The sequence below is a fragment of the Eptatretus burgeri genome, chromosome 4 (assembly GCF_056783735.1).
Source record: "Eptatretus burgeri isolate ZD-2024b chromosome 4, Ebu_testis_v1, whole genome shotgun sequence".
Lineage (NCBI taxonomy): Eukaryota > Metazoa > Chordata > Myxini > Myxiniformes > Myxinidae > Eptatretus > Eptatretus burgeri.
The window spans coordinates 4732005-4757979 of record NC_140964.1 but is presented as its reverse complement, the minus strand read 5'-3'; the positions used below and the strand labels follow the sequence as shown (position 1 = coordinate 4757979).

The following is a 25975-nucleotide window of genomic DNA, read 5'->3' as shown; positions in this document are numbered from 1 at the left end:
GGATTTCAATGTCTGTAAAGGGATTGTTTCATCATAAATATGAGTTAATATTTCCATAAATTTATCAAAAGATTAATTACTATCTTGCAGGACTAAGACCTCAAACCAATCAATTACATTCGATATTTTTGGAATTTTTAACATTTTCAGAAGTCAACTTGTGAGTTAGTTTACCAATAGTAGATTTAAGGCAAGAAATTAAATCAGGTATTTCGGCAAAGACTGGAAAATGGTCTGTATTGTCTGATAGGACAATTCCTGCTTCAGGGAGTGGATAAATATTCGTCAAAATATTATCAATCAATGTAGCTGATTGTTCAGTTATTCTTGTTGGTCTGCCCATCATTGGAATAAATGAAGTTGCCAATATATGTCCAAAAACTCTTGTGAAAAAGAGTTTTGGCTTCAACAAAGAAAGTCAACATTAAAATCACCCATCAAAAAGCAGTATTTGTCTGTAAATATAATATTTGACAATAGAACTTGAAATTCTTCAAATAATTATTATTTTTTGATTTGTTAGATAACACCAATCAATATTCCTTTTGTAGCAGGATGAAGGATTTCTATAAGAATCGTTTCCGGTCCAGGAGTCATGCAATTTAACTCAGAAAGTATCTTAAATCATAATTAGTTTAAGGAAACGAACAATGCAGCTCCACCTCCTCTAGTTAGCCTATTTATTATTAATTCAAAACCTGGCAATAAAAAAGACAACAGGATTTATCATAGAGCCATGTCTCTGAGAGACCAATCACAGAAATTTTTAGGTTTATATTTTCGAAAAGCAGGTTCAAATTTCCAAAATTTTTACAAATACTTCGTATGTTTACATGTAATAAAGAAAACATTTCATTCATGGGATATCAATTTTTTTGAGAACTGATTTTCCGTATGATATTGGATGGATGGATTTGATACTATTTCATTTTGATCAAAACTACAATCAAATTCAGCTTGGTTATTACTAAAAGATACAGCGATCTCATCATCAAATTTACAATGTTCAATTGGCATTAGTTTTATCCAAGGTGGTATTTTGTTTCACAAATTTGAAGCTCATCTGATTCCAAGGAATTGAAAGGGAAAATATCAAAAATTGACATAATCATTTATAAATATGACATATATTTAAATTGTGATGAAGATTATCAGTATTTCGTGCCCCTGAAAATAAGGTAAGAAAAAAAATGAAAGAAGAAGAGGAAAAAGAAAAGAAGAAATAACGAAGGGTAAGGGGAAAAAAAAACATGGAACAATGCAAAATACAGAGAAACATGGTCATGCGGAAAAGCATGTGGATTTGGCAAGCAAAGAACAAAAAAAAAACAATACAACAGTCACAGCTTCGTAGCTCATAAAAGAAGTTGCACTTAAAATCATTGTATTCTGAAGAAAGAAAGAAAAAAGAAATAAAATTGAATTTAAATATACATCTTGTCCAAGTGTTTGTTCTGAAACATTTGCTAGTATCTATTTCATATTATTGATTTAACACTAATAAAGAAAATTAAATTTTATGAACATTCAAAACTAGTGCAATAAAGATCCAATTTGTAGAACAAAATAGTGAAAAAGTATCACATTTGATAAATAATCTGCTTAAAGTATGTGTGGTCGAAGGAGCACTCCCACAGTTTTCAGCTGATGTACAGTTTCATTACTCTTTGGTTGTCAGACATTCAATTTATCATTCCAGATCAACATCCGTCTCCATACCAGCCAATAACACGAACAGCTTTTTTTGATTATCAGGTTCCTTGGAAGATACCTGATTTCTCCGGTTGTTGTTTTTTTCTTCCTTTCTTCTGGTTTTGGCTCATAGTAGAACCTAAGATAGTGTATGTTGTGCCATAAATATATTAATAGTGAAACTTGAACAGAGCCCGACATGCCGCACCACGCTCACCAGTCCGCCATTACACCGCCATTGTTCACCAGTCCGCCATTACACCGCTTCGTTCCAACACACACCGACTTTGAACCTCTCCACTCAATTTCCCCCAGTTCCTACACACACCAACTTGGAACCTCTCCACTCATTTTGTAAACACATTGATCAGAACTGTTATAGAACGGGGCCCGATTGATGACAGTGAGCTCCATATTGCTTTTCCCGGCCACATAAACTATGTGGCAAGAATCACCTCCATCCTGGAGTCATGTCCCCACTCTCACACACATTGTATAAAATGGGTCGAAGCCACATGTAAGCCCACACACATCTTTCACCCATGGCCTTCCTAGATGGTAAGCAATATTCTCTCTCAACAATTGCAGGTGTTGGTTTGTGGAGAGAATAGGTGAAAGATAGCCAAAAACAAAACATTTCAAAAGCAAGAATGACACCCAATAGAGCACGTACTACAGTGCCTTCATAAAGCATTCAGACCCCTCGACTTTTGTCACATTTTGTTGTGTTAGAGCCTGAATTTAAACGAATTAGATTAAATTTTGTTGTCACCGATCTACACAAAATACCCCATAATGCCAAAGTGAAAACATGTTCTTAGATATTTTTACAAATTAATTAAAAATGAAAAGCTGGAATGTTTTGCGTCAATAAGTATTCAACCCCCTGAGTCCATACTTTGAAGAAGCGCCTTTGGCAGTGATTACAGCTTCGAGTCTTTTCGGGTATGTCTGTAACAGCTTTGAACATCTGGATTTGGGGATTTTCTCCCATTCTTCCTTGCAGATTTGCTCAAGCTCTGTCAAGTTGGATGGGGAGTGTCGATGAACAGCAATCTTCAAGTCTTTCCACAGATTATATCAATGGGATTCAAGTCTGGGCTTTAGCTAGGCCATTCCAAGCCATTCCAATGTTGCTTTGGCTGTATGCTTGGGGTCATTGTCCTTTTGGAATGTAAATCTTCGTCACAGTCTTCAGTCTTTTGCACTATGAAGCAGGTTCTCCTCAACGATTTGCCTGTATTTATCTCCATTCATTGTTCCCTCTATCCTTACAAGTCTCCCGGTCTCTCCCATGGAAAAACATGCTTCATCAGATGACGTGTCCCAAAAACAATTTGGAAGGTCGTAGCAAAGGGGTTGAATACTTACTGATGCAAGACATTTCAGCTTTTCATTTTGAATTAATTTGTAAAAAAAAAATGAAAACATGTTTTCGCTTTGTCATTATGGGGTATTATGTGTAGATCGGTGACAATTTTTTTTTAATTTAATCCATTTTAAAATTCAGGCTGAAACAACAAAATGTTATAAAGGTTGATGGCTGTGAATACTTTCAGACACACACATAAACTTTTTTAAATATCATGCTATGTATCGTTTTTGGCCCCGTCTCTCAATGGTGAAGAATCACGAAAAAAAATTTCTCGTATCCAGATTCAGATCTTCACCGAAATCGACTCAATTTGCCCACGTCACACGCCCAACCTGTTCAACAGGTTTTGTCCAAATCCATCCAGAGTTTTTTGAGATATCCTGCTCACAGACAGACAAACAAAAAACAGACAGACAGACAGACAGACAGACAGACAGTGGTGAAAACAAAACCTCCGTTCACCTTTGGTGACAGAGGTGATAATAAACATTATTTCATTCTAAACTTAGAGGAAATACCACATATTCTCCCAGATGCTGTACCCACATGGCTCACAACACAGCCTTTCCCATGTGTAAACCACTCACTGCACAGTACACCCACATACCTGTTTGTGATGTGGCGCACGGATCTGAAACCGTGGCATGACGTGCCGCACAGTCTGCATAAGACTCAGACCCACGGCCGTGCCTAGCCATGGATCCCTGGAATGCTGCGTCACATGTCCGGTAGTCTGTGGTCGCAGAAACAGCAGGAGCAACCCTCCAGCCAGGCAGCAGAAGCAAGCAAGCATCAGGAGACGGCATGGCGCCCGGAGACGCAGCAAGCGAGCTCGGGGCATGCGGCCTGGGGGAAAGCTCATATGGTTTCTGTGTGGAGAGGCACAGATGAAATATAGTGATAGAAACAACTGCATGCATTATATACATCCAACAACCATGTTTGAAGATATGATCACTCAAGCAACATAGCATGTGCACCCATGAACTACATTGTCCTTTTATTTGAATAAACCAATGAAAATATAAAAGAAAGACATGGAAAAGGCAATTCTACTCAGCACCACATCTCCAGCCAAACACCACTGTATACATTTTATTCCAACATTGCAACACAGCAGCATGCATCATGCTGCACAATAAAAATACAAGTAACAACCTCGAGATAGGTACCAAAACACACTTTACAACAGTACAGCATCATTATTTTTTTTCTCCTGAATAGCAGGGGTGTGGGGGTGGGGAGGGCGGTGTGGAGGTACCTACCAATTTTTTTTTATAATAATAATAGAAAGTAGGTGGATTAAAAGGGACAAATGCCAAATATGGGCAAAGTTCACTGGAGTCTCTATGCACAGCTCGGAACCATTGTGTATCTGGACTACAAAGGGCACAAACCCAACACCACATCACCGGCAATCAAAATTATCCAGCCTCACCATCCACCAAAGCCTGATGGGATGAAGTCAGGTCTGTGTCTAGTCCACATTCCCCTTCCATTCCTTTCCTCCTGTAGGATTGAGTAATGCCAGACATTGCTTGAGAAAAAACAGAATTCTTGAACTCTGTCTTCATTCAACATGATGAGGCCTCAAATCCATCACATCTTCTACCCACCTTTTCCCTGATTCCAGGATGTTACCAACAGCATGTAGACTTCTCCCCCACCAGAGTAGTCCTGATGACAGAGGTTTCTTACCCAGATTGACTAATCTTCTGCAACTGGTCCTGATTGCACAAGTGCTCTAATCCTCAGGCACTGTGCTTCAGGTCTCTGTCTCTGTGTCTGTCTCTGTCTGTCTGTCTGTCTCTGTCTGTCTCTGTCTGTCTCTGTCTGTCTCTGTCTGTCTCTGTCTGTCTCTGTCTGTCTCTGTCTGTCTCTGTCTCTGTCTCTGTCTCTGTCTCTGTCTCTGTCTCTGTGTCTGTGTCTGTGTCTGTGTCTGTGTCTGTGTCTGTGTCTGTGTCTGTGTCTGTGTCTGTGTCTGTGTCTGTGTCTGTGTCTGTGTCTGTGTCTGTGTCTGTGTCTGTGTCTGTGTCTGTGTCTGTGTCTGTGTCTGTGTCTGTGTCTGTGTCTGTGTCTGTGTCTGTCTCTCTCTCTGTGTCTCTCTCTCTCTCTCTCTCTCTCTCTCTCTCTCTCTCTCTCTCTCTCTCTCTCTCTCTCTCTCTCTCTCTCTCTCTCTCTCTCTCTCTCTCTCTCTCTCTCTCTCTCTCTCTCTCTCTCTCTCTCTCTCTCTCTCTCTACAGGTCCTTCTTGGATGGCCAACTTCCTCCATTTTGTAGAGTTACAAACATCACTCCTATCCATAAAAGGAGGTTCCAAAATGGATTCTCTCAACCATAGACTTATCATGCTTCTCCTCATCATAAGCAAAGTAATGGTGCCCATCATTGTGGCCAACCTCATGTACTCTCTCTTATCAAACTCACTAATCTCTGGCATCCAGTTTGGCTTCTGACTTGGGTTTTCCACCTTGGTTATGTTACTCCTTCTGACGCAGCAGAGGATGGATGCCTTTTTTGTTGATATAGTGTTGAGGTTCATGGAGAAAGGAGAACACAGAACAGATTAGGATGTAATGGAGAAAAAATAAAAGTTGAAAAGAGGGGGGTGGGACACACCAACATCAGAGTTGAGGGACAAGCTGGAGGGAAATAAGAAATGAAGGACATAGGGAAGAATGAGGGCAATGAAAGGGCATGGGATGAACATGATGGGCACACCCACTAACTCTCAATCAAAGAAGTATAAGGAAAAACTGGAAACTTGGAAAGAGGTGGACTTGGGGAAGGTTAATGGGGGTAGAAAAGGTCATGGTTGTGGATGGGGGATGACCTGAGAGGGTGGTGAACAGCTGTCTTGAAGCCCTGGAGGGAATGTGGAGATTGAAGACCCTGAAGAAGTTGGTTTCATAGGTGGGAAAGAATGAAGAATAAATGGGTGGAGGTGAGTAGTCAGTCTGGATATTGGGACATTCACCAGGAGGAACCTGCAGAAACCTGGGGGAAGGGGAACAGAGCATGGAAAGGGCAGAGGGTGCAATACCAGAAAGGAGGTGGTAAAAGTCAGAGAGATCATCGACCTGTCTATGGTGTGAAATTGACAGGCCCAGAGACGCAGCTTCATCACAGGAAATTTCAATGATTTTGAAGGTCTTGGTTTCCACAGGGTCAAGCTGTGCAAGGTGTGAGGCAAGGCTGACCTTGTCGGCCCAGAAGAAAGAGCACACTCCAGCAAGCTGCGGATGAAGGCCTTGTATGTAGATCAAAGTTCAGATGTGCCAAGGGAAGACTTTGCACAACACAGGATTCCCAGTCAGTGACTGGTTTTGGAGGCCAACTTAGATATACATAGCCCAAGAAAGATGATGCCTGTAAGTGAGGCCTAAAACCTTGAATGATTGAACTTCTTTCAAGCAACAGCCTCACCACAGGATTCAGAGAACCAAGAGCAGGAGGATGGGTAAGATATAATTATTGAAGAGGAGATGGGATTAATCTGTGCATAGGAGAGAGCAGTTTTCTGTGGAAGAATTCCCAAGGTGAATTGATATCAGCGGTGATGGATATGGGTGACCAGTCCTGAAGTATAACAAAAAACCTGCGAATATCGAAGCAGGTCACACTTTGTGACCCGCGAATATGCAGGGGCCACGAATGTCAGGGTCCGACAGTATTTGTGCATGTTTTATAGGGTGGTGTAAAAGGATGGTACCAAAGACTGCTTCAATAGCGCTAAATTTCTGGATTTTTCTTAAACGATCGATAAAATCACTATTTTATTAGAATTGGAGTATATGCTTGAACATTGCACTGAATATCTTGTTTTATGAACTTTAAAGTTCACAATGCGATGAATAGTCTGATCTTGGTGAGGACAGTCATTTGAAATTCCATTAGTGCAGGTGGTGTGATACGATGTCCTTGCATGGAGAGTGCGGTTCCTGTTAAACGCAGGCTGCTTTTTCCAAGGGAAGTCAAAACCTGGAGACTCTTCTGTCGAATCACTCACCAGGTGTTTGTTAGCAATGTTGTCTGTCCAGAGATTGTGCCACTTGGCCTTTGTGTTAAAAAGGAAAAAAAAATCCCACATCAATCAAAACATTTGCAGAGCTTCAGAAAAGATTGTGCGACTTGAGTTGCATATCTGGGAGATTTTACAGGCCTTCCTGGATCGGAAACTGTCGGGTCGGCTTTGATGCAATCAAACTCTCAGCATTCTGCCTTCTGGTACACTTCAGGGGGTTGGATGTAAGACAGGACGAGGAGCCACTGCATGGGTGTTGATTTCAGTGTACCACTGATTATCCACATCAGTGTTTTCTGGATAGTGTCCAAGTGTTTTGTGTGGCTGCTTTCTGCCCAAACAGGAGAACAGTATTCAGCTGCAGAGTACACAAGAGCAAGGCGAGAAGTGCAAAGAGTGCGTGCACTTGATCTCCAGATGGTGCCCGCTAGTTTGCAGATTATGTTTACCCCAATTTTGATGTATTCCTTGACCCCTTTTAGGTGGTCATGGAACATGAGGCTGCAATCAAGAGTGACTCCAAGGTACTTGGGGAATGGTTCATTCTTGACGGGTTTGCCACAAAAGGAAACCTGGAAGAAGCCAGCCTATGTATAGCTGGAAGAGCTTGTGCTTTTGGTACGTTTCTCCTATCAATCCTCCTTAAAACCAGAATCTTATCGACACCCCATCAGCCTTCTTCTTTAAAATGCAAACAACACTGTCGTCTCTACTCTGTATTCACAACTCACTGAGACCTGGAACCATTTTAGTTGTTTTACAGGAAAACCCTCTTCAATGCATATAAATCTAGAAAGAACAATCAGAGATTGCAGACCCTTGCCAGAACATGTTTTTTGTGGTGTTTGTGTTCTGGTCTGTTACACAATTAAAAAGACATAATTAGAACTGCCACTTTATAACTGCTGCCAGTGATGACCCGCTACCAAGACGTCCTACTTTGATGCAACCCCGTTTTGATCGGACACCTGACCCTGGCCCATGACGTTTTCTAATTATTATTAATTATTCAATTGAATTTAGAATTGGATCAAAACAAATTCAATTCGAATCAAATGGAAGACCAAATAGGTACAGTCCTACATTGGAGTAATCGGAAGGAACCCAGATAAGCAAAAAGCAAAGATGTCATCAGGAGGAACCTGGATAGGATTTACATTTCAGCTGCTACTCCTCCACCCTCAAACCCATCCAGGCACAGCCAAATGAGCCTTAGTCAAAACAAGGACAAATGTGTCCAAGAGCCGCGTCCTAAAGGCAATAACAACAACTTCCGATATTTCGTCACGTGCCTTGATGGAGCCTATAGCGAGACCCGTCATGGAGGCTCCTGTTAATGACGAGAAAATCGTGTATTTACGAAATTACAACACATTAAATGGAATAATCTTTAAATAGTAAGCTGTAACGTGAACTTTTCGAAACTTTAAAGGAAATGTCCAAATATATTTAAAAGTTGATGATAGACGCTCTCAAAAGGCACCCTCAATGCGAGGATGTGTACAGGTGTTTAGTATTTAAGGAGATCCGGATCCTGTATATAAAAGAGCCGAGTCCTAAAGGTTTTGTCTTCACCAGAAGAAGAAGAAGAAGAACAACAACAACAACAACAACACGAAGAACAAGAACAACGCGGAGTTCTCCGAGAGCCACGTTCGCTACGCGAGACGTGGCTAAAAAGAAGCCATATCAAAAAAAAAATTCTGGCTGCTAGACCATGTGGCCAATCAAGTTCAAATTTAAAACATGTATTCCCCATCCCTACTAGATCGTAAATCTGAGGTTTCATGTCGATCGATTATATAGTTCCAGAGAAAACATTATTTAATATTTTCTTCAATCCAATATGGCTGCCAAACCATGTGACCTATCAATTATTCCTTGACAAACTTTTACACCCATGACTCGGGGAACATTTGTGTGAAGTTTCCCCTCAATTTGTCCAGCTGTTCTGGAGAAGAAGATTTTTTTTATAGGTTTTAGGGTAAATCCAATATGGCTGCCAAACCATATGACCTATGATGTTTATATGTGTGAACCTTTTGTTCCTCATGGAGAGACTGTCATACGTGTAAAGTTTCACCTCCATCTGTTCAGCCACTTCAGAGAAGATTATTTTTAAAGGTAAAACAAAAAAAAATACGAAAAAACATAGCTGCCAAATCACGTGACCGATGATGTCACCAAATCTTTTACTGTGGACCATTTTATCCCGAGATGACCCTCAAAAATGTTCATACTGATCGGATGTAGCGTTATACATATGCACTTATGACGTCATAACAAAGGCACCTAATGATGTCATGAAAGAATCACACATCCCCCATGAGGAGTACTTGCTACGTGCCAGGTTTCAGTTTTTCCCTTAATTCTCTGATCTGGATCGGATTTTGATCTTCACCAAAATTGATTCAATTCTTCCTCGTGGCACTCCCAACCTGTCCACTGAGTTTCGTGTGAATCTATCCATAACCCTTTGAGATATTGTGCTATATATCGTTGCTGGCCCCATCTGTCAATGGTGAAGAATCACTTAAACAATTCTCAGATCCGGATCCGGATGCGGATCTCCACAAAAAATTTAGCGTTGCTGTCCCTGGCCGGTCAACTACACACAAAATTATTTTTTTTAGAACGATTGCTTGAAAACTGTTGTGGCCAAAAATCATGTGACAAACAAACAGACAGACAAACACTACAGAGCAATGTACTTGGCAAAAAAAAATTTTCGCCAAGGAACAAACAAACGGACCCAAACACAATACCCTCTCCTTTGGCGAGGGTAATGAGTTCCCTTACAAGGAACTTCAATGCAGGAGGCCATTCCATTAAGCTCATCAAGCCTGTGCAATGGTTGCCAACATGTGGTTGTTTGTGCTCGATACTTATTAAATACTGAGTATCAAGCCATTCAAGCGAGGAAGCAGCATGGACCATTTTAAATGGTCTTTGACATGATTCAGCCATGTTCAGATTCGAACCACGATTCAATGGGAATGCAGCCATCATCCCAAACGCTTTAACAGTTGTCAAGTTGGTTCAAAAGCACGATCTTCGATGTCTCATGGACCCTGCATCAGAAAGAACAATGCAGTGTCGAACAAACAATGCTGAAGAGTAAACAAAAACGGATATTACATTTACCATTGGATCACACAGCAGGCTTTATAGTCTTCAAATGAGTAAAACTACAAACGATGAGCAAACAACTACATCACTACAGGTGAACACCGTCATCAAATGATCAATCAACGGAATAGGAAATTAGTTTGTGATACTCGGAGGAAGGTGCACCTTCACCTGCAGGAGGAGATTTTCGGTGAAAACAAACCATCATGAAAGCCCTTCATCGATTTCCCTGCAAATCTTTAGAAAAAAAAATTGGATCTGCTTTCAACTCCGAGAATGATCTGTTGGTTGGTCTTGCCTCGACTCGTGCGCTCCAGTTTTGAAACGATAAACTGTCCATGGCATTCTGTCTATCTGGTATTCGTTTCAGAACAAGGATCGAGGCACTTGGAGGAGCTACATGACAAAGGGCAGCAGGTTGACAAACTATACCGAGGGGGATGGGAGAGGATGCACATGCAAAAGGAGGAATAACACAAAAATAAACCAATGTCACCCGCAGGGTGACCCGTATCTTGCCAAAAGGTGACCACGTGTGACTTCTTTAAGGTCACACTGAGGTGAACAGAGCTGCTATCCACCAGGAGCGACTCCTTGAGGAATATCTGCCTACGAGAGATTCCGATGAGAATCGTTCTACAAAGTAACCATGAAAAATATGTGTTTGCCTCATAACGTCACCAAATGACGTCATAATGTCTCAAGCTTGACATATCTAGAAAGCACTCATCGAGGTGTTCAATTTGAGGTACTACACGATATGGTTCCTAAAACTTGAAAATTTGACCTTGGGGTCAAATATGTTTGACCTCAGGCGCTAACCATGAAGGTCAAGGCCAATCGCCACCAAAAATTAATCAGCTGAGTGCCAGACCATATACTACATTCCCATAAAGTTTGGAGACGATCCGATCAAAATTACTCAAAAAATAAGGGTTTCGTCGACTCCCCTGATTTGCGACAAAGTGACCTTGACCTTTGACCTTGACCTTCAAAATTTTCTGCACTGAAAGGGACCTCTATAGGCCTCTGATATGCGAAGTTACAAAAATTTCCAATGATAACTGTGCTCTGCAGAATTGTTTATACGTGATTACAGACAAAAAAAACAAAAAAACATGAAGGTCAAGGCCAATCGCCACCAAAAATTAATCAGCTGAGCGTCAGACCATGAACTATATTCCCATGAAGTTTGAAGACGATCCGATCAAAATCACTCAAAAAATAAGGGTTTCGTCGACTCCCCTGATTTGCGACAAAGTGACCTTGACCTTTGACCTTGACCTTCAAAATTTTTTGCGCTGAAAGGGACCTCTATAGGCCTCTGATATGCAAAGTTACAAAAATTTCCAATGATAACTGTGCTCTGCAGAATTTTTTATACGTGATTACAGACAAAATATATATATATATATATATATATATATATATATATATATATATATATATATATATATATATATATATATATATATATATATATATATATATATATATATATATATATATACACACACAAGCTGACTAACATATCTTGCAAAAACTTCGTTTTGGCAAGATAAAAAGGAGCAACAATGGCCCAGAGAAGAACAGGATCAGAGGAGTGGAAATAAGAGGTCATGGATTTGCATGGGTGAGCGCATGAGGTAGTGATTGGCAGTGCATTTGAAAAACTGCAGCAGTGAGGAGAACGAAACGACGAACACGGAGACAATTCCACATTTGGGAGAATAACGTGGTGAATTATTGCAGGTGGGTAAACTGTGTGGACGCTGGGAATGTGAGCAGGTGAGAGTGCTTTGCAGAGTGCATCGGATCCGGAGAGGCTTGCAGAGGGCAGGAGGAACAAGGCCAGATGTGAGCTTGTATAAAATAGAGAGCCCAGCATGTTGCCGCCGCTCGGAGAGTGACAGTCCTTGGGAATCCGTCGACTGTTTTGGGATTCCGATTGGGCGGAAGGCCTCGTTTTCGACCACCTCAAGAGGAACAAGGTGAGAAGCAGGAGCACGAACACAGAGGTGAGAGTAATATTATATTAGGAGCTCCGTATGAAAGTGTTGGGCACCATGATGAGCTTGATGCGGCTCAAAAACGCCATATAACTCCACAGATAATACCCAGACAGTGACTGATCATTGATGCCGGCTCAGTGATGTGATCTTTCCATGAAAACTGATGGCAGGTCGGAGTTCAAGGAGTTGAACCAAGGCCAAGGTTCAACTTTCAATCGCCAAGGAGTTCTAGGGACTGCATCTCTTCAAGTGGTTCTCCAAGGAAGTGGACTGGATGGTCTGATCACTGATGAAAGAGAGATAAAGAGAGACAGAGAGACAGAGAGACAGAGAAACAGAGACAGAGAGAAAGAGAGACAGAGAGAAAGAGAGACAGAGAGAAAGAGAGAGGTGTGACTTCCCAACATTGAGGCTTATCTGTTCCAGCATGAAGATTCCATGATATGTTGATCATTCCACGTCCGAGTGAACACTTTTCCTGAAGCTCGTCACAGCCTTTTATCCTTCGAGACGTGCGTGCCCTTGTACAAATCCAGCGTGACGTCTCATGAGCAAGTCATTGGCGGAGATCAGTAAAGTCGTGGGACATCCAGTGAAGACCTATAAATCAACAGAAAGGAATAAATTTTAGTCTCTCCCAGTCTTCTCCGCACATGATGGCAAACCGGTATCGTAAGTAGCAAAAAATGCACTCAGGTTGAGCAGAGGAGCCAAAAACGAAATCATGAGCACAATGAATGGCCAACTAAAGATGAGGTGAGCTCTCCTGCACTTGCTCATCGAGTTTGCATCATTGATCTCACATCCAGGAACTCACTCATTTACAGATGGTGCAGCACAAGTAAACTCCGGAAAGGTGATGTTGGTGATGTTGATGATGTTGGTGATGTGGTCGTAGTTCATGAACTGGTCTTCATTTGCGTTCCAGGGTCAAAATATTCAATTTTTCAGTTTTCTCTGTGTTGATAGACATCACCAAGCTACATGCACTTGTGTGAAAAAAATTAGCAAAAACCACTAATTAACGGCGAATATGGTATTTTTAATTATGAACTTTAATGGATAATGCATTACAAGGAAAACACATTTTCGCGTTTATCTCGAGTTCACCCTTTCTGAGTAAATTGGATATGGATCAGTTATCCTTTGGCCGTTTTGGACAATTCAAGTGCCAAATTAATCCTGAGAATCTGCTAGATGCATAACTATGTAAAGATATTTACGAGATCTCTTTTAGGAGTTTGTACATATTGGTCAGGGTTTGCTGAATAATAACGAGTTGAATAATCAATTTTGCATCATGCAACAGCAAGTCCCAAGTGTTACTCACCGAAAAAATAACAAAACAGATTAGATTAAAGCTTATTGATTAAAATAAATTCAGTTTATTCCAAATTTGACTCACCACATCCGCCGCCTCCGCCACATCGCCGCCTCCGCCACATCGCCGCCTCCACCTGTTTACTCCACCCCTGAGTTGTATCACTTATTTGCCTGTTGCACAAAAACTATTGCATATTTTTTATTTCTGTTTTGTCCACATTAAACTCGACAAAATTACCTTTCTTCTCATACAAAGATATCTAGATATCTGTGGTTTTTCTGGTCTGTAGTCAAAGTGGAAAGTGGATGTTTTGAAAAACATGTACCAACTCCGCCTTTTTAGGGTGACCAGTTCATGAACTACGATCATGTTGGTGATGTTGGTGATGTTGGTGATGATGATGTTGGTGATGATGATGTTGGTGATGATGATGTTGGTGATGATGATGTTGGTGATGATGATGTTGGTGATGTGGATGATGATGAAGATGGTAATGTTGATGATGATGATGATGATGATGATGATGATGATGATGATGATGATGATGCTGGTGATGATGGTGATGCTGGTGATGATGGTGATGCTGGTGATGATGGTGATGTTGGTGATAATGTTGATGATGTTGATGTTGGTGATGATGATGTTGGTGATGTTGATGATGTTGGTGATGTTGATGATGTTGATGATGTTGGTGATGTTGATGATGTTGGTGATGTTGATGATGATTATGTTGGTGATGATGATGATGTTGGGGATGTTGGTGATGATGATGATGATGATGATGATGATGATGCTGGTGATGATGTTGATGATGTTGGTGATGTTGGTGTTGGTGATGTTGGTGATGTTGGTGATGTTGGTGATGTTGGTGATGTTGATAATGTTGATAATGTCGGTGATGTTGAAGATGTTGATGATGTTGGTGATGTTGGTGATGTTGGTGATGTTGGTGATGATGTTGGTGATGATGATGTTGGTGATGATGATGTTGGTGATGATGATGTTGGTGATGATGATGTTGGTGATGATGTTGGTGATGTGGATGATGATGAAGATGGTAATGTTGATAATGATGATGATGATGATGATGATGATGGTGATGATGGTGATGCTAGTGATGATGGTGATGTTGGTGATAATGTTGATGATGTTGATGTTGGTGATGATGATGTTGGTGATGTTGATGATGTTGGTGATGTTGATGATATTGATGATGTTGGTGATGTTGATGATGATTATGTTGGTGATGATGATGATGTTGGGGATGTTGGTGATGATGATGATGATGATGATGATGATGATGATGATGATGCTGGTGATGATGTTGATGATGTTGGTGATGTTGGTGTTGGTGATGTTGGTGATGTTGGTGATGTTGGTGATGTTGATAATGTTGATAATGTCGGTGATGTTGAAGATGTTGATGATGTTGGTGATGTTGGTGATGTTGGTGATGGTGGTGATGATGTTGTTGATGTTGGTGATGTTGTTGATGTTGGTGATGTTGGTGGTGTTGGTGATGTTGGTGATGTTGGTGATGTTGGTGATGTTGGTGATGTTGATGATGGTGATGATGGTGATGATGGTGATGATGGTGATGTTGATGATGTTGATGATGTTGATGATGTTGGTGATGTTGGTGATGTTGGTGATGTTGGTGATGTTGGTGATGTTGGTGATGTTGTTGATGTTGGTGATGTTGATGTTGGTGATGTTGATGTTGGTGATGTTGAAGATGTTGCTGATGATGATGATGTTGGGGATGTTGGTGATGATGATGATGATGATGATGATGATGATGATGATGATGATGATGATGATGATGCTGGTGATGGTGTTGATGATGTTGGTGTTGTTGGTGTTGGTGATGTTGGTGATGTTGGTGATGTTGGTGATGTTGGTGATGTTGGTGATGTTGATAATGTCGGTGATGTTGAAGATGTTGATGATGTTGGTGATGTTGGTGATGTTGGTGTTGGTGGTGATGATGTTGTTGATGTTGGTGATGTTGGTGATGTTGTTGATGTTGGTGATGTTGGTGATGTTGGTGATGTTGGTGATGTTGGTGATGTTGGTGATGTTGGTGATGTTGAAGATGTTGAAGATGTTGATGATGGTGATGATGGTGATGATGGTGATGATGGTGATGATGGTGATGATGGTGATGTTGGTGATGTTGATGATGTTGGTGATGTTGGTGATGTTGGTGATGTTGGTGATGTTGGTGATGTTGGTGATGTTGAAGATGGTGATGATGGTTATGATGGTGATGATGATGGTGGTGTTGATGGTGATGTTGATGTTGTTGTTAGTGATGTTGTTGATGTTGGTGATGATGTTGATGATGTTGATGATGTTGATGATGATGGTGATGTTGATGATGATGGTGATGTTGATGTTGATGATGTTGATGATGTTGGTGATGTTGATGATGTTGATGTTGATGATGTTGATGATGTTGATGTTGGTGATGTTGAAGATGGTGATGATGGTGATGATGGTGATGATGATGATGTTGGTGATGTTGATGATGTTGGTGATGTTGATGATGTTGGTGATGTTGGTGGTGGTGATGTTGAAGATGGTGATGATGGTGATGATGTTGATGATGATGATGTTGGTGATGATGATGATGTTGATGATGTTGATGATGTTGATGATGTTGATGATGTTGGTGATGTTGTTGATGTTGATGATGTTGATGATGTTGATGATGTTGATGTTGATGATGTTGATGATGTTGATGATGTTGATGATGTTGTTGATGTTGGTGATGTTGATGTTGATGATGTTGATGATGTTGGTGATGATGCTGCTGATGTTGATAATGTTGGTGATGTTGGTGATGTTGATGTTGATGATGTTGATGATGTTGGTGATGTTGATAATGTTGGTGATGTTGATGATGTTGGTGATGTTGATGATGTTGATGATGTTGATGTTGGTGATGTTGATGTTGGTGATGATGGTGATGATGGTGATGATGGTGATGATGAAGATGTTGATGATGTTGGTGATGTTGGTGATGTTGATGATGTTGGTGATGTTGATGATGTTGGTGATGTTGATGTTGGTGATGTTGATGATGTTGGTGATGTTGGTGATGTTGATGTTGATGATGTTGATGATGTTGGTGATGTTGATGATGTTGGTGATGTTGGTGATGTTGGTGATGTTGGTGATGTTGATGATGGTGATGATGTTGGTGATGTTGATGATGGTGATGACGATATTGATGATGTTGATGATGTTGGTGATGTTGGTGATGTTGGTGATGTTGGTGTTGGTGGTGATGATGGTGATGATGAAGATGTTGATGATGTTGGTGATGTTGGTGATGTTGATGATGTTGGTGATGTTGATGATGTTGATGATGTTGATGTTGTTGATGTTGTTGATGTTGGTGATGTTGATGTTGTTGATGATGATGATGTTGTTGATGTTGTTGATGTTGATGATGTTAATGTTGTTGTTGATGTTGTTGATGTTGATGTTGTTGGTGATGTTGATGGTGGTGATGTTGATGATGTTGGTGATGATGGTGATGATGTTGATGATGATGATGATGTTGATGATGTTGATGGTGGTGATGTTGGTGATGGTGGTGATGGTGGTGATGTTGATGTTGGTGATGTTGGTGATGTTTGTGATGATGTTGGTGATGTTGATGATGATGATGATGTTGATGTTGGTGATGTTGGTGATGTTGGTGATGTTGATGATGTTGATGATGTTGATGTTGGTGATGTTGGTGATGTTGGTGATGTTGGTGATGTTGATGTTGGTGATGTTGGTGATGTTGATGATGTTGATGATGTTGATGATGTTGATGTTGGTGATGTTGGTGATGTTGATGATGTTGGTGATGTTGGTGATGTTGGTGATGTTGATGTTGGTGATGTTGGTGATGTTTGTGATGATGTTGGTGATGTTGATGATGATGATGATGGTGATGGTGGTGATGTTGATCTGCTGGGATACTTATTGAGAACCTGATCGATGCACATCCTGCAAGAGGTTCCAAAATGGAACCATTACATAACCGATGAACATGAACTCGGAATGAAATCGCATTTTGACACTTTCAAAGCATTAAGGAAATGAGAGCGAAGTGGTGCGTGTGCACTCCGAGTTCACCGCACACCTGCAGCCGCATCACGTGCCTGCGCCGCGATCGCTCATTATTGACGGTGAGGGATTTCTGGACGAACTCGAAGCAAAGTTTACACGAACCGAACGGGAGTTCAAGTTGAACCGCAAAAGTTTCGCAAAGAAAAAAAAAAAAAACGACAAAAAAGAGAAGTTTCTCATCGCTGGAATCTTAAGCTTACCGCGGAAATCTTCATTCCATGGCTCCGAGGAGACGGCCTCGGACGGAGCGTGTCCCGCACGGGAACCAGAACAGAGAACTATGGGTCCCTCGGGCAGACTCGACAATTTACAACACAAAGGCTCCGGGAGCTGCTCCTTAAGGTTGGCTTTGTGCGTTTCCATGGGAACGTCATGGGTGGGAGCGCGGCAAACAAGGGCGTGCATTGAGAGCTCGACACAATGGTCCGGCTCGGGACATTCTCCGAATGGGAACACGGCCCGAGGGCTCGAAGGATCCCGAACGCCGTGATGGAGCACGCGGGGCCACGTCGGCCAAGCGAAGCGAGTGCGACGCAGTGTGCACGTGGGACACGCTGGAGGGCGGGGCCACGCTGGAGGGCGGGGCCACGTCGGCGAAGCGAGTGTGACGTAGTGTGCACGTGGGACACGCTGGAGGGCGGGGCCACGCTGGAGGGCGGGGCCACGTCGGCACGTGGGACACGCTGGAGGGCGGGGCCACGTCGGCACGTGGGACAAGCTGGAGGGCGGGACTACGTCGGCACGTGGGACAAGCTGGAGGGCGGGGCCACGTCGGCACGTGGGACAAGCTGGAGGGCGGGGCCACGTCGGCACGTGGGACAAGCTGGAGGGCGGGGCCACGTCGGCACGTGGGGCACGCTGGAGGGCGGGGCCACGTCGGGTGAGGGGAGTGACTTGCGCACTCGCAATGAGGAAGTCGTACGTGGTTCGTCGCTCGAAATTCAGTGTCCGTGTTGTTGTTGTTGTTGTTGTTGTTGTTGTTGTTGTTGTTGTTGTTGTTGTTGTTGTTCCTTATTTCCGAGCTGGTACTTGTGTGCGTGCGTGACAGGATCAAAAAGACAGATGGATGTTTCCGCAGTCCCACACACCGCCTCACGGCTTCTGCAATGACACAAATCCCTGATTTATATATATAATACCGTGCTGAGCTCTTGATCCAAGTGTCCGAGGATTGATTACTCCATTTCGAATGAAGTTTTCTTATTTCCATCTTGTTTTCAATCCACTCGCATATTATGTTTCATCAATCAGAACGTATTTAAAGGAAAGAAAGTAGGCGGTGTATAAGTCAAATACGCTGTTGTCAATTTTCATATGATTTATCTCACGCTTGATGCAATCGCGGATCAGAATTGCTCTCAGAAAGATGAAACACTCACTCGATTTTAACAAAATGTCGATTGCTCATTGGCTCATGGACGACGCGATGGTCCGAGATGGTGCTGACGGGTTTTCCCGCCTGGTGCAGGGTCCCACATGACCTTTGACATCAGTCGTCACACATATGCCAATGCCACGTGGCCGGTGGGCGGAGTCGCGTTCTGGTTCCCTTGTGGTTGTCGGGTCATCACCTCCTCCCACCTCCTTCGCTCAACGAGAGAACGGATGGGGGGATTGCAGAGCTCGGAGAATCCTGGCGTGGGGAGGGAGGGTTACCACGTGCTCAAGGTAAGCGATCGGGTGGTGTTACCTGCTTCACTTTCTGTCAGATTTTGCATCAACGTTGAGATTATTCAAACTTTCACACCAACCTACGAAGACGAGGAGATCCCCCCCCCTTTTCACCTCCTCCTCCCCTTACACCTCCTCCTTCACCCTTTCCACACGACAATCGGATCCCGATCCATCACCATGCAATGAACTAGTCACACCTTTGGGGATTCACCTGGATTCTAAAAAACACCGAATAGAGTTGCATGGAAAGTGGTGGTTGGATTGGGGTTGTGCTGTCCACAAGTATTGCCCAACGTCATGCTCGCGGAATTTTTTCACCCTGGTGTCTGTGTGTGCCTCTTCGTTTTGATCCTTCATTCCCAATTTGAGTTCAAAGTTAACTTTATCTTTCATTTGACTCATGGTGACCTTTCTTTGAAACACAACTGTTATTTTAATGATCGATTTACCTCGACCTCTGTCATTTTCTGCCTGAATATATATTTTTTACAACATTCATCAACCTTGATGAGGTGCACAAACATGAGTGATGGATTTAAATACCCACTCTTACCCAACCAACCAACCAACACGACCCCCTCCACCACCTGCGTTCTTCCCCCTCCGCCACCTGCGTTCTTCCCCCTCCGCCACCTGTGTTCTGCCCCCTTCATCACCTGGACTCCGCCCCCACCACCACCTGCGTTCTGCTCTCACCGCCACCTGCGTTCTGCCCCCTTCATCACCTGGACTCTGCCCCCTCCACCACCTGCGTTATGCCCCCTTCATCACCTGGACTCTGCCCCCATCCACCCCAACTACGCTCTGCCGCCCCCTTCATTCACTTACGCTCCGCCACCCCGCCAATGCTCTGCCTCCCACCACCCCGCCTACACTCTGCCCCCCTCCACCCCACCTACGCTTTGCACCCCTCCACCCCACCTACGCTCTGCACCCCTCCACCCCGCCTACACTCTGCCCCCTCCACCCCACCTACGCTTTGCACCCCTTCACCCCACCTACGCTCTGCACCCCTCCACCCCGCCTACACTCTGCCCCCTCCACCCCGTCTACACTCTGCCCCCTTCACCCCACCTACGCTCTGCACCCCTCCACCCGTCTACACTCTGCCCCCTCCACCCTGTCTACACTCTGCCCCCCTCCACCCCGTCTACGCTCTGCCCCCCTCCACCCCGTCTACGCTCTGCCCCCCTCCACCCCATCTACGCTCTGCTCCCCTCCACCCCGTCTACGCTCTGCCCCCCTCCACCCCATCTACACTCTGCCCCCCTCCACCCCATCTACGCTCTGCTCCCCTCCACCCCGTCTACACTCTGCCCCCCTCCACCCCGTCTACGCTCTGCCCTCCTCCACCCCACCCATGCTCTGCCACCCCCTCCACCCCGCCTACGCTCTGCCCTCCTCCACCCCGTATTCCCTCTGCCCCTCTCCACCCCGTCTACGCTCTGCCCCCGCTACCCCACCCATGTTCTGCCACCCCGCCTACGCTCTGCCCCCTCCACCGCGCCTACCACCTCCCTACACTGAGTCTCTATGTTTTGGTGTCGTGACAACTTGCAATTTGACACAATTTTGTATCCATCAAAGGTAGCGCATCAAACTTGTGCCCATTGTGTGTGAAACCTATTGTGCCCATTTTCAAATCAAGCTCTTTCTCTGCTCCCAAATGGGGGATTATATTACTTAACTAGCAAATACAACCTGTCACTTCACTGACTGGGGATATTAGGGAGGGAGGGGAGAGAGAGGATAGAGGGAGGGGAAGATTGGAAGGGGGGAAGAGCGAGGAAAGGGGGGGGGGAGGAGGTGGGGATAGCGAGGAAAGGGGAGGGGGGGAGGAGGTGGGGATAGCTAGGAATATGAAGAGAGAAAGGTGAGGGGTGGAGGTGTGGTTTGTAAAGAGAATGACATGTTATGCATTATGACCGAACACACACACACAAACAAACTTATCTCGGGACAGCTGTACACGCAATGACACAACAGAGTATATAATGTAATCCACTGCACATCTGCAAAAACTTTGATATCCCAGTTCCAGAAAATTTGTGAGAAAATGAATCAAAAGTAATCACTGAAAATATGGAAGTACCTACCGCTCACGTACGAACTAATGATCCCATCGAGCGTGAACATCGAAAACAAAGTGTTGCGACCAGATATCATACTTAGGTACAAAAAAAGAGAAGAAGGCATTGTTGATTGAAGTGTTAATATCAGTGATTTGGGACTAAAAGATGCAGAACTCAAGAAAATGACCAAATACCAAGAACTCAAGAAGTGAGAAGTTCCTGGAAGCTGAAGAATGCCAAAGTTGTACCAGTGGGAGCTGGACGAACAGGAATGATGACAAAGAACCTCGCAGTGATATTAAACATGGGGGCAGTACCTCTGGGCGTTCACCTGGTAGCGGCTAGGTAAGATAACCAGGCAACCGCTGGGAGGCATGGACGACCCACAAAATATATAATGGAGAAGAAAGTAAATACTTATGGATGTTTTTCTTAATGTTGTGAACAGACCTTGGTACATCATGGGTGATAAAGGTTGTGGTCAAGTTTCATCGTAATTTGTGTGGCTTCAGAAAAGAAACAAAATACATATTTTGGGGGCAACCTCCCCGTAGAATCCCTTAAACCCCAAATTTTTTTTTATGTCGTGAACAAACATTGGTGCATCATGGGTGTTGAAGATGGTGGTCAAGTTTCATTGGAATTGTATGTGTAGTTTTGGAGGAGAAAGCAAATACATATTTTGGGGGGGGAAACCTCCCCATGGAACCCCTTCGACCCCAAATTTTTTAATGCCGTGAACAAACTTTGGTACATCATGGGTGTTGAAGGTTGTCGTGAAGTTTCATCGGAAGTGTGTGCATCATTTAAGAAGAAAGCAAATACCTCTTTGGGGAGGAAACCCACTCTGCCCTCCAGCCCCCCCTCCCGCCCCCCTCCCCACCACCGTAATCTCCCTCCTTGGACTTGTTCAGGCCCCGTTTTTTATGCCATCACAGGTGATTAAGGTTGTGGTCAAATTTCATTGCAATCGAATACGTGTAGTTTCTGAGAAGTTGTTGCAAGTACTTGTGGACAGATGGACGGATGGATAGACGGACGGACTGACAGATGGACGACACTCCATCTCATAAGCTCCCTGGAACTACTTTACAGGTGAGATAAAAACCATCCTTGGGAATATTATAACAAACGAACTACAGTTGGAAGCTCTCCGGGGTTCAGTGACGATCCTGAAGAGATCCCTCGACACAAAACTTTGAAAACAGAAAACTTCACATCTTGGTTCGTGAATCGTGACCCACTTATCAAAATGAAGGTGGATACTTTGAGCCTGCCCTGGGAGGACTCCATTCCACATTCTGAAACCACACATGTGCGCGCACACACACACACACACACACACACACACACACACACACACACACACACACACACACACACACACACACACACACACACACACACACACACACACACACACACACACACACACACACACACACACACACACACACACACACACACACACACACACACACACACACACATTTCCTTTTATTAGTATAGATGATTTATTTTCGTTCTTCCAACACGTCAGAATAAACATACAATTAGGCAGGATTCATTTAACCTCAAAACATATCGCAGAAACCATTGAAAAATTCGCCATCTTTGAAATTATGTAATCTGCCCCAGAATGCTCGGTACGCATGCACAGAAACTCCAAGCAACAGGGGTCATCAGGGTAGCCGAATGTGTGCGATTATGAGGATTGTTACCTGAAATGGCTTGTAAAACTTCGAAAAGAAACCAAAAATAACTGGAAACATACTGGCAAGGAAGGAGTGTGCCTCTGCACAATGAAAGAGTTCTTGAACCTTCTGAACTTGCCCAAAAAGCTGATAGCTTGCAGCTACTTGTACTACAAGCTACCGACGTCGTGTGGATCGGTGCAAGGCCTGAAGGTTCATCGACGGGCGTGTTCTACCCAAACCCTTGACCATCGCTGCCAGTAATTGGACTTTGAACCTTGCGGGAGTCCCTCGTGTGAATATGGCATGCTGGTGATTTATTTAATAGAGTCTGCAATCAGAAAGACTATGCCATCGTTACCACCATTCAAGCGGACTAACTCGAGGGAGACACCGGATCTAGTTTGGTTGCTTCTTAACGCCAATGAGAAGGTCATATCTGGTGCTTATCAATATACAAGGTAAATTGAATTATGATATTTACGATGAGTTATGTTTGGGGGGGAGGGAAGGGAGGGATAGGAGTGGGAGCTGTATGTGCTGAGAGTGCCATCATTAATGTATATGTATGTATGCATCTGTATATACAGCTCTGGAAAAAATTAAGAGACCACTGCAAAATTATCAGTTTTTCTGGTTTTACTATTTATAGGTTTGTGTTTGAGTAAAATGAACATTTTTGTTTTATTCTAGAAACTACTGACAACATTTCTCCCAAATTCCGAATAAAAATATTGTCATTTAGAACATTTATTTGCAGAAAATGACAACTGGTCAAAATAACAACTAAGATTCAGTGTTTTCAGACCTCAAATAATACAAACAAAACAAGTTCATATTCATTTTTAAACAACACAATACTAATGTTTTAACTTAGGAAGAGTTCGGAAATCGATATTTTGTGGAATAACCCTGATTTTCAATCACAGCTTTCATGGGTCTTGGCATGCTCTCCACCAGTCTTTCACATTGCTTTTGGGTGACTTTATGCCACTCCTGGCGCAAAAATTCAAGCAGTTCGGCTTTGTTTGATGGCTTGTGACCATCCATCTTCCTCTTGATCACATTCCAGAGGTTTTCAATGGGGTTCAGGTCTGGAGATTGGACTGGCCATGACAGGGTCTTGATCTGATGGTCCTCCATCCACACCTTGATTGACCTGGCTGTGTGGCATGGAGCATTGTCCTGCTGGAAAAACCAATCCTCAGAGTTGGGGAACATTGTCAGAGCAGCAGGAAGCAAGTGTTCTTCCAGAACAACCTTGTACGTGGCTTGATTGATGAGTCCTTCACAAAGACAAATCTGCCCGATTCCAGCCTTGCTGAAGCACCCCCAGATCATCACCGATCCTCCACCATATTTCAAAGTGGGTGCGAGACACTGTGGCTTGTCGGCCCCTCCAGGTCTCCGTCTAACCATTAGATGACCAGGTGTTGGGCAAAGCTGAAAATTGAACTCATCAGAAAAGATGACCTTACTCCAGTCTTCCACGGTCCAATCCTTATGGTCTTTTGCAAACCTCATCCTGGCTCTTCTTTGCTTCTTATTGATGAAGGGATTTTTTCGAGCTTTGCACGACCTCAGCCCTGCCCCTAGGAGCCTGCTTCAAACCGTCCTCGCCGTGCACTTCACCCCAGCTGCCGTTTGCCATTCTTTTTGTCGGTCACTTGATGTCATCCTACGGTTGTTGAGTGACATTCGAATGAGTTGGCGGTCATCCCGGTCAGTGGAAAGTCGTTTTCACCCTTTGCCAGTCTGTAGCTTTGTTGTCCCCAATGTCTGCTGCTTGACCTTGTTCTTATGAACCGCCGTCTTTGAAATTTTAAGGATGGAAGCATTGTGACGCTCACTGTATCCCTCTGCCAGTAAAGCCAGAATTGAACCCTTCTTTTCCTCACTCAAAACTTTTCTTTTAGACTCTTTTGGCATGGTCAATAGTTATTTTTTTTGATTCAAATTACTTTTGAGGTACTACTAGCACTGTTTTTGCCATCCAGCTGGTCCTATTGCAAGAGGATAGTGAAGACCACAGCAGTGGTTTTTATAATTTTCCTTGTTAAATAAGATTCGGTTCAGGTGATCACCTAATCAGTACCTCACTAAGTAGAATGAGGTGTGCCTGTGTTGGAATTCAACAGACACTGGAATGGAATGGCTGCCATACATCTAGAGATGCTGATTTAAAATTTTTTTGGAGTGGTCTCTTATTTTTTTCCAGACCTATATATATATATATATATATATATATATATATATATATATATATATATACACACGAGGTGTGTTCAAAAAGTATCCAACCTTAATTTTTCGTGCGTAAACAAATGAAGCTAGGGAGGCGTGGTTTGGTGCACTATGTAGGCGATCCTAATCCGTATGCGTGAATATTTTCCCGCCTGCAGAAGCTGTCAGTCGCCGACAGACCGCCGATGAGTGAGGAAGTGTAAGTGAGCGCCGTCGGATTTTCGTTTTTTCGAGAGATTTTTTTTTTTTTCGTTTTTAAACGTCCATTCGAGAGATAGCAATAAATATTTGATGAAAAACTCCGGGATGACAGTTTGTAGCTGCATCAGGATTCAAACTCAGGACAAACCAATGTTAACTGCAACACTTGTATTAATTTAAATAAAATAAACGCGTTACAGACACACAAGTGATGCGTTTACTTATTTAAGCAATTTCACCGGGAAGTTCTTGATATATAATAAATTACCTATAGATGTTTCGATGATGGTTTATGTCTTTTTACGAGTTGTAGCCAAACTGTCAACCCTTCTCTGATCGATTGGCACATCCAATGGCACAGCGTCCTGTCATTTTAAAATGATGACGATGAGCTATCGTGTGCT

At 43.2% G+C, this 25975-nt stretch overlaps 2 protein-coding genes across 11 annotated transcripts in view; one reads left to right on the top strand and one right to left on the bottom strand.

Moving 5' to 3' along the window:
* The window catches only part of LOC147027374 (polypeptide N-acetylgalactosaminyltransferase 6-like), a 50345-nt gene extending 31156 nt beyond the window's left edge, over positions 1–19189 (bottom strand). For 2 of the 8 annotated variants that reach the window (XM_085876731.1, XM_085876737.1), the window contains exons 1-2: positions 19066–19188; positions 3675–3936 (exon numbers count right to left, since the gene is read on the bottom strand). In XM_085876731.1, coding sequence (XP_085732857.1) covers positions 3675–3936; positions 19066–19094 — 291 coding nt within the window. In that variant the 5' untranslated portion in view covers positions 19095–19188. Of the gene's footprint in view, positions 1–3674; positions 3937–5899; positions 9093–17699; positions 17719–17886; positions 18236–19065 lie in introns of those variants that run through there. The other 6 variants (XM_085876736.1, XM_085876735.1, XM_085876730.1 and 3 more) reach the window with 6 other exon arrangements.
* A 6-nt stretch (positions 19190–19195) lies between these two features.
* The window catches only part of LOC147027373 (uncharacterized), a 29629-nt gene continuing 22849 nt past the window's right edge, over positions 19196–25975 (top strand). For 2 of the 3 annotated variants that reach the window (XM_085876728.1, XM_085876727.1), the window contains exon 1: positions 19196–19354. In XM_085876728.1, coding sequence (XP_085732854.1) covers positions 19292–19354 — 63 coding nt within the window. In that variant the 5' untranslated portion in view covers positions 19196–19291. The remainder of the gene's footprint in view (positions 19355–25975) is intronic. The other variant, XM_085876729.1, reaches the window with a different exon arrangement.